Consider the following 14,106-nt stretch of genomic DNA (forward strand, 5'->3'; position numbering starts at 1 on the left):
ACTCTTCTTGCCTCCTCCAGGAGCTCAAGTCTGTATCAACCTCTCCTCCACACCCATCCCCATCTCCTCCCACTGCCTTTCCCAAGACCAACAGTCCTCATCTATTCAGACAGTTCTCACATGGAAGCTCTTCCATTATCTCCAATGAGCACAGATATTTTTTCCTTAGTCTGCTGTTTTCCCAACATTTAAGATATGTAGGATGCAGTTACCTCAAGTTAAACATGTTTCTTCATTTTGGATATTGTGTCTTTTTTTAAAAGCTATCCCCAAGGTTATACCTAACGTTTTGACAGAATTAGCTATTATAATCGCAATATTTTATTCCCTCCAAAACTCAATCAGGTTGGAACTAACTATTCCAGGTAAGAAAGCTGTTTCCACGCACATCAGCCAGTTCATCACATAGTTACTCAGGGAAGTAAGAGTTCATCAGCAATTCTTTTAAGCTCAGCCTTCCTTACCATGACGAATAAAACAAAGAGGATAAAATCTGCTGTTAACACTACTAAAAGATGTTTATGAGGAATAGAATGGAAGCAAGAATAGATCCTTATCATCTCTGTCCACTGTGAAAACCGACTTCTAAAATTTACTATGTTTGCTATGTCATAAATTACCTGTCCACTTGTGAAAGGGCTTTCCCAAGCATCCTGTGAAACGTAAGTTTCCTCACAGGTCACTGGTGAACAACCTTGTCAAGTGTGTTGGGGAAATCATATAATGGCTTTGGCTGGAGCTACTTACGCCAGCATAGTGGAAAAGCACAGTGTCCAGGAGTAAGAATTTGGGCAGTTGGTGTCCCATCTATGCTTATAGATGTGACCACAGACTCTGAGTATTTGTTTGCTTGTTTCAAAAAGAGTCTAAATCAATCCAGTAAGAGAAAAATATGCAAAGCAAGGGATTTTTTTTGTACTTTGTTTTTAAATTTAAAAAGCATTTTATAAATCCTGTATTACAGCAGGTGAGAAGTCTGTAATCCCTGTTAGGTTACATAAAAGATTAAGTAGAACAACACAGACTGAAGCAGCTGTGATTGACAGCACTGGTTTCTAATACTATAGCAGCCTTAATGGCAACACAAGAACAGGCATGCAAGCTTACAAGTCAAGACTGAGCACAGAGTTTCATGGCACAAGATTATGAAGCTGCCATTCGGAAATACCCCCTTGGAAACCAAAGCAACTGCTAAGTACAGGTACTACCATTTCACCCAAGCCTGTCGGAGTAGGTAAACAAGGCCTTACAAAGCCCTGTGACACTGCTTTACGTACACCACTATCTCCCAGAATAGAAACAGCTAATTAAGCAAAAAGCAGGGCTGAGAATCTTAGTTTCTCAGTATATTTAGAAGTTACTTAAGCACCTAGAAATAATATGAGAGTAGACACATTAATTATGGGTTCTCCAAGCCCTGTGCCAGCCCAATCATTTCCTCAAGACAGGTTTCTACTGTGCTTGCAAAACTAATGCACACAGTAGGCATGGGGAGGAGGCTGGCAGAAGCAGTCACAGACTTCACAACTGTAGCAGCACTCTTTTTTCCCCAAAAAACTTGATTAGTTTTACTAAATATAGCTTCAAGGACATACTGCTACTCACACTGAAAACCATTTCATGAATCTAGCTTAAATACAGCCTGCCACTTCCTGCTATAAGAGAAGCAAGTATTTTTCTCTCAGACACAGCTGTCACACTTCCAATAATCATCTGAAAATTCAAGTCTGTGTATGTAGCACTTAATGTTTTTTCTCTGGGTCTGCTGAAGGCTCTACCACCAAAGAGCTGTAGATGAAACAAAGAGTGCTACCCAGCAGAAATAAACCTCTTGGGAAGGTATGCCCTCACTTTCATCCAGACAATGCAGAGCTGAGGTTCTCCACTTTATACCCAGACTATACACATTAGGGACAGTTTCATAGAGTCAGTCAAAGAGTTTTTAAAGTAACAATAAACATTCCCATTCTTAATGCCAGAACATTAATAAAACAACTCAGCCACTGGACAGATTTAACATCACCAATGCGTCCAGTGCCAAACAACGGTACATCTATTGTGGAAGCTTCCTGCTTAAGATGTGACCACATATTTCTAGTTTGGAGACAAAGACAGAAGCAGCCTCAGAGCAGCCCAGTATCAAAAGACATTCAACCAAATTTTTCTCTGCTACAGTAAAGAAAACACCTATGTAATGGCACATGAATACAGAATATTCTACTGCACCACTAGGCCTACTGCTGCTCTTACTGCTTCACTCCTACCCAGAGGCAGAAAATACTCAGGTTTACTTCACATATCCTAACTGAAGTTTGTCTTTCTGACTTAGAAAATTGTTTCTGCAACAGACTTGTAAGTTCAGTCTTAATAGATAATACTTACATCAATTTTCCTTGGAATCTTATGTACATTTCCCTTATAATTTAACTCTATTATGTTTTTTCCTGTAATATCCTCAGACTTTAATGACATCTGTGTTGCAGAACCAATAAATAACAGTTTTATCTGAATTTTCCCTTCCTTCTCTGGACAAAGTATGTTTTCTAATATGGAATTTGCCAAAATTAAATACATAAACAAACCACAAGATCTTTCAGCAGAACACAGAAAATCATGAGCCTCTCTTCACTATACTAGGACAGTAGATACATTAAGAAAGCTTTAGAACCACAGTTACAGAACCCACTTCTCTTCTGATATATAGCACTTCATTCCTGCCTCCCCAGACCTTTTATTTCCCCTATTATTCAAACTGAAATTCAAGCTGAAAGGATGTTTGAAGCAATCTTAGTGTTAACAGTTTCTAAGTTGTAAACTAGGTCCAAGAAATAGGGTGTTAGACCTAAAAACATTCATCTGCAAATGCATCTGCTGAGTGTTTTACAGAAAACCTGAGCACACAGAGTTGAATGTTCATTTCCATTAATGCCACTACACAGAGCTCTTACAGTTCAAGGCTAAAGTTCCATTAGAATTCCCTTCATGATCTATAATGTCATTTCAGCTATGCATTGCGAGGATATGGAAAATGAGAATTTGGCTTATAATCTTTTAAACAGGAATTGTAAAACGTATAAAAAGTTCAGCAGTGCTCAAGGGATTCTAAGCAAGAGTTCAGGAATACACTGATTTATTTTGCAATTGAATCATGACAGAGTTATTCTTACCTGACTACTGAGAGGAAGATACAAAGTTAAAGAGCCAAAAAAAGACAAACCAAAGTGCGCATAGATTAAATGACAGAAGATATCCAGAGAGGTAAACATAAGACAAACCCTGAAAGTCAGCAAAACAGATCACTAAAAGGAAAACAGAGGAAGGGAAATACAGGAGGGAATTGTTTCTCATTGATTTAGTACTGATGTCAACTAGTTACAACTTCTGTATTGTCATGTAGAAAGTAAAAGGAACTCCTGTTCTAGTAGCTGTTGCAATCACTTTCATCAATTTCATTCAAAGATGTCCACAATGCTTCTAAAACCTTCCCTTCTCCAGTTTACAATCCACACAGGCAAAACACCTGCTATTTCTAAAGAAACTCTTCACATCAGGTAAATGTGGCTTTCCCTGCCAAGATTTCTTCCAGAAGTTCTAATTAGTGCATCTCACTCTCAACCAAAGGTATTGCATCCTCAGGACCAAAACTGCAAACTAAAAAGCAAAAGAAACTCATCTAGTGGAAGATGTCTCTACCCACGGCAGGGGGATTGGAGATAGACCACTTTCAAGGTCCCTTTAAACCCAAACCATCCCGTGATTCTAGGATTCTAAATACAGTTGGACTTTACGATCTTGAGGCTCTGGCACAGGGTGCCCAGAGAAGCTGTGGCTGCCCCATCCCTGACAGTGTTCAAGGCCAGGCTAGACAGGGCTTGGAGCAAGCTGCTATAGTGGAAGGTGTCCCTGTCTGTGGCAGCGGGGTGGAACTAAGTGAACCCAAATCATTCTGTGATTCTATGATGTTAAAGGTCTTCCTTAAGACCTTTTTAAGATCCTATGATGTTAAAGGTCTATGAGTCTAAATACATGCTTCTTGCACAGGAAACACCACACATTTAGGTGTGCTGCACCTGCCTAATAAATGCTTTAACCAACTGAAAGCTGGTATGAGATGTTCTGAGGTTTCTGCTCCTGTCAACTCTATTCAAATTAATTACACATATTTACTATTATTGTTAATTACTGAGCAGTTTCCACACCGAAGCCACAGCTGGAGAACCACCACTTGGTATTCAAACGACCACATCTACACTTCAAGGGAACCTCTGACCGGTTGTGAACACCCTCGGTTCACACTTGGGCCTCATCCCAGCAACCAGGCCCGGTTCCTGTGCCCAAACCGCCGCTGGCAGGTACCGGGCAGGAGCCCCACTAAGGAGCTGCTCCCCCGGCAGGCCCCATCCATCCTCCACGGCAACAGCCCCGACGGGAAGAGGCGCTCTCCGCCAGGACACGCCGCTCCCGCGGGATCCCCCCCACCACTGCCGCCGCTCCCGGAGGGCCCCTGGGGGCAGCGAGGCCGCGGCACCGGCCACTCACCCAGAGGATGAGGCTGTCACAGAGCCGCAGCTCCGCCGGCTTCGCCTCCATGGCGCCCGCGTCTCCTTCGGGCGGCTGCGTCAGCACCCGCGGCACCGAGCGCGCTTACGCGAGCCGCCACGCGCGGCCGACGTGACGTGGCTCGAGCGGCGCGCACCTCCGCGCGCGCGCTAACACGGGGTGTTGTCGGGCCGGTCACGTCACCGCCCGCCCCGTGCCTTCAAACCCGCCGAGAGTGGCAGCTGGTGCGACCAATCACAGGGGACACGTAGCTGTGCGAGCCAATCGCGAGGGGGGCGTAGCCGTTAGGGGCGCGGACACGCCTCCCTCAACGGCTCGCCTCAGCGGCTCCTCTCAGCTCCTACCGCCCCTCGGTGCGGGCTCGGGAGTGCATTCCGCGGGCACAGCGGGAGTGTTGTCCCCTACCCCCGGGTGAAAGGTGGGCCGGGGACTCAGCGGGTACAGCCCCTGTTGTCCTTCCGCTGCTCTGAGCCGCACAGGAGGCGCCGCTCCGTCCCAACATGGCGGCCACTGCCTCCTCCCGCCTCCACAGCCTAGGCCGGGGGCGGACGGGCCGCGGAGGTCGGAGGTGAAGAGCTGACAGACACCACTTACTGTGCCTGAGGTGTGGGTAGGTCAGTGTGCCTGTAGCAGCCACAAATGTTGCTTACAGAGCAGGGTACAGAATTGCCTAAAAAATAACATTGTTAAATAAGGTCAAACATACCAATTTGAATAATAGAATCATAGAGTAGTTTGGGTTGGAAGGGACCTTCAAAGGTCATTTAATTCCAACCCCCCTGCAATGAGCTAGGTCATCTTCGATTAGATGGGGTTGCTCAGAACCACAACCAGTCTGGCCTTGAATGTTCCTCCAACATGCCACCCAGAGCCCAAGTCCTAAAGTGGAAACATACAGCCGCTGCTCCACAGCAAAGGTGCCAGGGCAGAAGGCTGTTGGTGGACCATACTTTGGCAAGCACCAGAACAGGGCCAGCAACACCAGGGATCTGTGCTTGCTGCACCACATAATGATCTTCTCGAGCTCTTTCATGCTACCCAGACCCCACCTGCAAAACTGAAAGCATCCAGCGACTGCTCCCACACAGAAATTCAGGGGGGAATAAGAAGGCAACATATTTTTAGGGTTTGTTTTTTTTTTTTGTCTCTTATCAGCCTCAGAGGCTGTTGTTAGTACCACCCAAACCCCACCACATTCCAGTCTCCCATGGGCCTGTTGGCTTGAGTGGCACTGCTCGGCTGGTCCTCCCCGGCAAGCCTTTCATCCACCTGGCAGAGCACCGGGCACACTGCCACCTCTTCACAGGCAGCCCTGTAATCACTGACTGCACAGCATGTCAACCACCACCAGACAGGCACCATGCGCGTTCTTTTAATCTTACATAGTTCACTACATGATACCTAAAGTGTGGGAGTACTTTTTTGTTTGATCTTTTTTGTTTCAGAAAAAAACCCCACACCAGAATTCTTTTACTTGGTTTTCTCTACTACATTTTTTCAAAGGAAAAACTTGCCTTATGTGATCAGCTCTCGGGTATGCCAGGTTCAGGATCTTGTCTTCTGCAATACCCTGCCTCAGGCTCTCCGATGAAAAGCCTAAATGCCTTAAACTAAGAGGATGTGATAACTCTGCCCCTCTGCAGTTTCAGCACAAGAACCTCAGTACCTTTTCATTCAAATACCCTCTTTTACTAATTGATTTGAACTGTTATATTTGTTAGCTGATTCTCTTTTATGAAGATTCTTACATTGCCTGTTACTTCAATATGGATGTCATTAATCACATCAATGTTTACGTCAGCTGAAGAGCAGACTAAATAACTTGAATAAATAGCTCTTACTGGCATTGCATGCTCTTTTTTTGGCTATTCTACTTTAAGATACATACTTTAATTTTCTGTTACTAATTCTACTTTGACTCACAACGATTAAAATTGTGGTGGAGGCATGCATAGTATTTGTATGATTATTTCCCCTCATAGTGCTGTCCAGAATTGATAAAGGCTCAATAGTGAACTTGGATTTCTGAATACCCTTTGACAGTTTCCTTCGCCAAAGGTTCTTAAAGAGATTTGGTTGCCATGGAAGATTATCAGAAATCCTTATTAAAAATAGAATAAGGAATAAAAGGTTTTTACAGTAAAATCCCAGAGAGTTTTGTGCTAGGATTTGGGCTGTTGAGCATGCTAATTTTAGGGTTTTAGTATTTTCACTCTTTTATAATTTCTATGAGCTTTTGTTAATTTTCCTTTTACCCCTTTTCATGTGCTTACTGTTTCTCCTTTCTATAATTTTATGTCCTTGCCCTTCTCAGGAAATATCACATCCTAGCATCTGTCACTTCCTAAGAACCTTTATTCAGTCTCCGATGACCCATTTGACAAAAACCATATAATTCTGCATTTCAACTTTTTGATTTCATACGTTCTTTCTCTGCAGATTTAACCTCTCTCACACTTTCTTTATATGGTTTCTACAGGATGCTCCTTTTTTCCTGGGTTTATGCTACACAAGCCAGGGAGCAGCAAAAGCCAGCTGCTTCCCAGAGAATATGGAGCCAAGAGTGAGAACACAGCCAGCAAGGCAAGAGTTTCACCAGCCAGGACTCCATCCCACAGTATCCAAGCAAGGTGAGCAGGGCAGGTCCAGCGATGTTCAGAGGATCAGGCAAGTTGATGGTGATGAAGCAAGTACAAGCCTGGAAGGCAACCTGCCAGTCAGGGTTGGGACCTGTGAGGGTAGCCAGAGTGAGGCACAGTCCCGTGATCGCTGGGCAGGTGCACAGTGACGAGGCAGTTTGAAGATCAAGGCAGGAACTCAGCCCACAGGTCACAGTCCAGATCAGTGGAGTCCATGGCAGGGCACAGACCTGACTGTGACTCTGCTGAAGTTAAATACAGTGCTGAGTTTACATAAAGTGTCTTATAGGCACTGGGTGTGGATGGAGGCACAAAGAGAAGCCATTAAGGTCTATTCATGTACTCAGAGCCCTGACAACACAGTTTCATTGGGGTGATCTTCCATACATACAAAAACTACTGCAGACAGTATTTTTCCACTAGAGGGCTAATATCCTTGTTTCAGGGTTGCTCCTCCAAAAGCATCTAGAAATTATTATTCCTAAGGGATGGGTGTGTTGGAAAGGTGTTACAGACTGTCCGTAGTGCCGAGAGCATGGCTGAGATCTGTGGGAGAGGCACTCATTTGTTCAGGTTTTGTAATCTGAGATTATGTCAGGAGGGATTGTCTCACACATGTACCCTGGCTGTTGGATCTACGTCACACAGCTGACTCCTAATGGATGACTGCTCACCCAGATAAACCAGTATTAGCACCCTGCAAGGATCTCTCTAAGGAATGTTAAATTTACAGCATTCTACAGAGAAATAAAACACAAATACATATGGAAATTTGTGCAGCTATTTTACATCTTTCAAGTTGCAGCTAAGCAGGAGCACATCAGGAACATCACAGCAGTGGCAAGGTGCACTTAGAGTTCAGTAGTGGTGTAGAAGAAATAATAACAAAGAGAACCTATGTAAGTTACATAGAGTAAAGTGGTTTGATTTTATTTTTTAAGCCTGGTTGGAAATTCCTTCATGAATTTCATCTTACGTGAATGCCTGTCAGCAAAATCTGGTTTGGTGCCAATCAAAGATTATGACCTATATTAACATTCTAGAAACCGGGAGGACTGGCTTGGCACCTCATGCCAGGACTGCAATTCAATCTCTGATGTCTAATTTAAAGTCAGGTTAAATCACTTTTCACAATAGGAGCTTACTTACTTAAAATGTGTTCACTCTTTTTGATAATGCATCCTTTGCCAAAGGGATCTTTGACAAAGCATCTGACAATCTCAGTGAATCTCAGGTTGTCTACCTTTCTTCATAAAAACAAAAAAAATAATGGTGTTTGCTACAATAACTTAAATTGCTAGGCTTAAAAATAAAATCTGATGCCCAACATTTGGGGTGTCTTAATTTCAATGGGATTCACATTATTATATCCAGTAATATGATCAATATTTAGTTCAGGCATTACTTGATGACTTGCTCAAGAAAGCCAAGTATTCAGACACTTGAGTTTACCTGTGCCTTGTGTGGCAGAGTCTCTTTTAGTTTAAAAATGTTCTTGTTGGAAAATCCTAATTTACAGGACTGCATCTAAAATGCTTTTTCTAATGGGAACAGAGATGTCAGAATGTAAAGATACCAAACAGTGACACTTGGTGGTTACTTACATAACTTGCACGCTTCTCACCATTAGCATACGTGAGACGCAAAATGATCCTCAGATTTTCAGGCAGATTTAGTAGCTTGCACGATATATTTATGGAAGTCTGCATTTCCCAGGCATCTTTCTTTTGAAAGCATTTAGAAGATTGCTTTAGAAGCATCAAGTAAGCCTCATGTTGTTCTGTTCTGTGGTGCTGAGGTGTATTTGAATTTTTTAGATGCAGAAACTAGAAACTAACCAGGTGCCAAAATATGTGCAGTTAATTACTGCACAATACAAAGTGGTTTGATACTTGCTGTATTCCCTGGGCCATGTGTCCTTCATGTCCTGTTGTAATCTCCTACATCTTCCTGGCATATACACTCCCACTTACTTTTGAATCAAGCTCTGTGTGGATTGGAAGTTATATTTTCATGAAAAAGGCATTGGCTATGTGATTATTCTCCAAATGTGGCAAATTTAGGACATTATTCACCATAACTGAATGCCTAAAAATCATAAAATATGAAGGAAAAAACCTCTCATGTGAACTCATGTTATTTGACTGGCAGAGGGTTATCAGTACCTTGCTGGTCTCATGCAGGTTTATGTTTCCTGATTGCACAAGAGTCAGATGAGGCTTCCAAAACCAGCAGGTCACTGGCAGTCAGCACTCACAGTAGTGTGACTGCTGCTGCACCCCAAGGCCTGACTGCTCCCTGGAAAGTTACCCAAGAGACCTGTGGCAGCTGTGAGAGTCATGCCAATCCGTTCCTTAATCCTTTGGGGTGTAAAAACAGGGAGAGATGGGGACTGACACAGCTTAATTTCATTATTGTTTTCCAATCTCGCCAAGAATTGCATTTTACAAAAGTAGTAGCTGCCAGGGCAGGGAGTGGTTGAGACATGGAGACTTTAGCATAATCTGAAAAGAAGCTGTTTGGGCACCTGATATTGGTTACCTCTCACCTCAGAGAAAAACAGCTCGAGGAGGTGGAAAGAAAGGGTAAAACCAGAAAGCATAAAAAAAGATAGTCCTGATGGCTGAAATACTACTGTGGGTAGCAGACTGTTTCACAGTGTTTCTCATCCAGGCTCTTGTATGATTTTTGGTGAAGGAAGGAGATACCAATACTGGTGTTTTAGGTGAGGGGAGTAGGAAGATACAGGGTATGTAGGGCATATTTATATTGCACAATGAGCCAACAGGACTGACTACTGTGCTGTGATGTGTTTGAAGGAGATCCCATTGCTTTTTCTCTGAAGATGCTCTATGGACTTTCCAGGTCAATGATACCCTGAGGGAAATGGGAGCAATGTCATGGTGATGAATGTAGAATTTTCCACTATGTAACTGAAGTATCTATTTTATAAAATCCTCTTGAAATATTTTGTCTGGCTGTTATAGGAGATGAAAGTCATTATAATCTATTCACTATCAAAATAGTACAAATTCTATATTAATTCCAAAAATTAATAATTTGTATGAGAGTGTATTCATTGAAGGAGTCTTGTATTCAGGCTTTTGCGAAAGGTAGAAATATTTTCACATGGAATAAGCATCTTTCACGTATTTTCACATTAGATAGAAATACTTTCATCACTTGAGGCCCTTCCTGGAACTCATTCAACTATGAGAACACTTGCTTTTAATAAGGGATTGTTTAAGCCAGTGGGATTCCTGGAATTCCTGAGCCATTTATGCTCTTCTGTATGCTTTTCTTAGCACATCTTAACTCAAGGAACATTTTCTTTTATCCCCAGAGACTTAATGATGGTAAGAAATAGTCATTAAAACTATGATGGCTTGGACTGGCAAGTGTGTATATAGAGCACAAAGACATCTACACCTGTTTCACAGAATAATAATATTTAGTATATTATAGTAGTTTCAGAAAAAAATAGCAAGTACTTTTACACATATTAGTTAAGGTTTATCATATGCCAGCGAGTTAGGCATTGATAAACTGAAAACTGTTACTTTAACAATACTACTCACATGAGCTCTGCAAATCCCATTTTATCACAGAGAACACTAAATTGCAATAGGATTCCTGTTAATCTTATGTCTAAGGCAAATAAAAAAAAAAAAAAACCCTTGTGAGATCTTTTCTTAGAGAAAGAAGGGGAAAGGTGCTGAGTGGACAAAGAAGGTGCTTGCACCTGATTCGAAACAGTTGTTAAGTTACTTGCCTTGGTACTCTTCAGAGTCACAGGCTCTGTAGAGATGTGGCCTCTTTTTAAATTATATATGTGAGTTTTTCTGACCAGGCCACTGTCTCTAAATTATCCTGGGGAAAGGAAATTCACTTTGCACTGTGAAAAGGGGAAAGACAAGATAGACTACGTGAGGACTACCCTACCTGGTCACTTTTTAAAGAACTAGGAGCAGAATGCAGAGAATGATGGGTCATCTTTGCTTTAGGATAATGCAATTCCCATTGGGGATGGGGAAGAGGAGGAAAGGGAGGATAGAGAAAAGATGGAAATAATGTCACAGAGCCAAAAGTTGTGATATCTCATTAAATTCCATAACAAGCTATACTGGAAACAAAGCAGATCAGAGGCGGGAAACCACCCACCTACACTTACAAAATAGACTATGGCCAGATCTTTGTAATTGTACTTTTTGGCTTCATACAGCAGGAGATGAATGATTAACATCTTTAAGGAATGATCTTCCTCAATTATCTCAGGAAAACATCTCAGAATCAGGAACTTTTATGCACAGTGACTCAAGCAGGGTAAAATATTTACACCTCTACGACACCATATTTCCTCAACCAGACCCCACTTTGTCACTGCAACCTTCCCTCCTCACATGCTCTCTCGCTGCCTCGGTTGTTTCCCTAACAGTATCAGTTTCCTATCTGTGCTTTTCTATTTCTGGCTTTTTGTTTACTTTCTTGCAGATCTCTGCCCTTCTATTTTAGTACTCATCCTTTTTTCAGCGAACAAGGTCACAAGTGATAGTGGGCTTTGGCAATTCCACTGTTAGCTAGCTGACATGAATTGACATAACGGATCTGTTTGCACTCTCATGGTAGCAGCTCCTGGCTTTACAAGTTCACAGGTATTAAATTTCTCAGATACAATTTCAGTTGGTGCCCATAACAAAAAATTCAGTAGTGGAATATGAACTATGACAGAGGTGGAGTTGCCACAAACACACTCACATTTTCAAATCCTGTTTCCAGAGGAGTGTTGAAAAGGCAGGGCAATGTTCTTACCACTAAGGCACTGGTTTGGCACATGGTTTTGTGTCCCAACAAGACCATTCGATTTGTAGATTCTGATCCTGAAAATATTTAATACTGAACACCAAACATCTCCAGTTTTCACCACAGTCCGGGCTTACATCTTGAGTAAGCTCATGAGCATAGGGTTTTTATTCAGGATCAGGGAAATCCAAACTTGATTTCCAAAAAGAAATAATCCGTTTAAATTGATTCTGTGCCAGAGTACTGGCATGTAGTCTTGCACAGAGAAACTAATTCTGCTAATATCTCTCTAAATAGAAAATAGTTTTCACAACTGTATGTTTCATTGTATATGTTTTATACCATTATCTTATTATTCAAAACATTATCATCAGTATAGAAGATTCATTGACTAAAATGTTAGTAACTTGTTCATTATTTTTAAGTGGAAAATTAACAGCTAAGTTATAAAAAAGCATTCTTTTCTCAACATCTGTAAGTTAGTGTGAAAAATTAATAGAAGACATGTAACCAACCTCATTGATTCTATGGTTCTATTAAATGGAAAATAGTATTCTCTGGTTGAAGAAAAGTCTGTGTTCAGAAATAGAAACATAGGTGAAAATGTCAAGAGCTATCACTTGCTATTAAATAACACAGAAATGTCTAAAACCCAACCATAGCTAAACAGAGTAGGCAAGCTGAAGGTATGGAGAGCATAAGAACTATCTTGATACTCACCACAAAATTTATGTATTAAATAAGGAAGTTAGCATGCAAAACTAAGTTCAGATTTCCCATTATTTTTATATCAACGTCATTTTTCCTTTTTTTTTTCTTCGAAAATAAACTGCAGTTTGTCTGAATTTTATTCTCCCCCCTCCATATTTTAAGGTTCTCTTGATACAGCAACTCCAAAGAGTGAAAGCCAACTCTTGCAGCAGGGAGGTGGAGCCTCTTTTTAACAGCTCACTCTCTCCAAGCAGTGCCAGGGAGGTTACAATTATTTTTATATGTATTTCTAACAAAAGTACATTTTGCACTCAGATCGTTTTTGGAGGTAAAAGTTACAATTGTCTGTTTCCACTAACCATTAAACTTATGTTTCCATTTAGAGAGATTCTTCTCTTGCTTTCCTGATGCTCTTCACTGACAGCTGGTCTGACATGTTTTGCTTTTGCATAGGAACCAGGTTCACAGCAGTTCTGATCACTTAGCTCTTTATTTCAGCAGAACACTGGGAAGCCTGCCTATGTATCCAGCAGCCAGCACTCTTACATCCCAGGATGGAATTAGGTCACAGCTGGGACACACTGAGTACATACTGCAAACCTCCATCTCAGTTAAAAAACCCTGGTTTGTGTCAGATGCCATTAGAGAGGCTGTATTCCAGAACACTGCCAGGAAATGTGATTTCACATCTTCATACTTCTCAATCTCATCTTTATAATTCTCAAACCCAATTTTTGGTTAGGTAGGATTTTGTGGAGTAGACTAAGAAACCTGATTTGTAAAAGTGGGAATTAATAATGCAATAATACATGTGGTTGGCATGAGCAGACCTGTTGGCTTTGATGGGACTATTCAACTATGCAAAATAACTAAAGCACAAATAAGTATTCTCCAGCTTCAACTCTAAAGCCAAAATGATACACTTATTATCAGTAAACATTTTTATTTACACTGTAGTTGTGCTTTAAGGCCTCAATAAAAGACCTAGCACCCAAAAAGCCCAACCTACAGTTGGACAAAATGGATCCAGGATTGCAACTTTCAGTATGAACTGGGACCAAAAAAGGTCAATAGGAATGTCAGGCCTTAGACAGTCATGTTTTTACTGATTTTACATATAGATTCATAGACGTTTAGGAGAAAGCCAACCGTATCCTGGGCTGCATCAAAAGGAGCGTGACCAGCAGGTCGAAGGAGGTGATCCTGCCCCTCTACTCTGCTCTTGTGAGACCTCACCTGGAGTATTGTGTGCAGTTCTGGTGTCCTCAACATAAAAAGGACATGGAACTGCTGGAACAAGTCCAGAGGAGGGCCATGAGGATGATCAGGGGACTGGAGCACCTCCCGTATGAAGACAGGCTGAGGAAGTTGGGGCTGTTCAGCCTGGAGAAGAGAA

The 14,106-nt window shown here is 41.8% G+C and overlaps 2 protein-coding genes across 4 annotated transcripts in view; one reads left to right on the forward strand and one right to left on the reverse strand.

Moving 5' to 3' along the window:
* Positions 1–4,709, reverse strand: part of HOOK1 (hook microtubule tethering protein 1) — a 41,247-nt gene extending 36,538 nt beyond the window's left edge. For both annotated transcript variants that reach the window (XM_065673209.1, XM_065673208.1), the window contains exon 1: positions 4,540–4,709. In XM_065673209.1, the coding sequence (XP_065529281.1) occupies positions 4,540–4,590 (51 nt within the window). In that variant the 5' untranslated portion in view covers positions 4,591–4,709. The remainder of the gene's footprint in view (positions 1–4,539) is intronic.
* A 156-nt stretch (positions 4,710–4,865) lies between these two features.
* LOC136011434 (E3 ubiquitin-protein ligase RNF170-like) overlaps positions 4,866–14,106 on the forward strand; it is a 33,545-nt gene continuing 24,304 nt past the window's right edge. Inside the window, exons 1-2 of one of the 2 annotated variants that reach the window (XM_065673229.1) lie at positions 4,866–5,174; positions 7,040–7,190. The gene's annotated coding sequence lies outside the window, so the exon portion shown is untranslated. The remainder of the gene's footprint in view (positions 5,175–7,039; positions 7,191–14,106) is intronic. The other variant, XM_065673227.1, reaches the window with a different exon arrangement.

This window comes from Lathamus discolor, chromosome 3, assembly GCF_037157495.1.
Source record: "Lathamus discolor isolate bLatDis1 chromosome 3, bLatDis1.hap1, whole genome shotgun sequence".
NCBI lineage: Eukaryota > Metazoa > Chordata > Aves > Psittaciformes > Psittacidae > Lathamus > Lathamus discolor.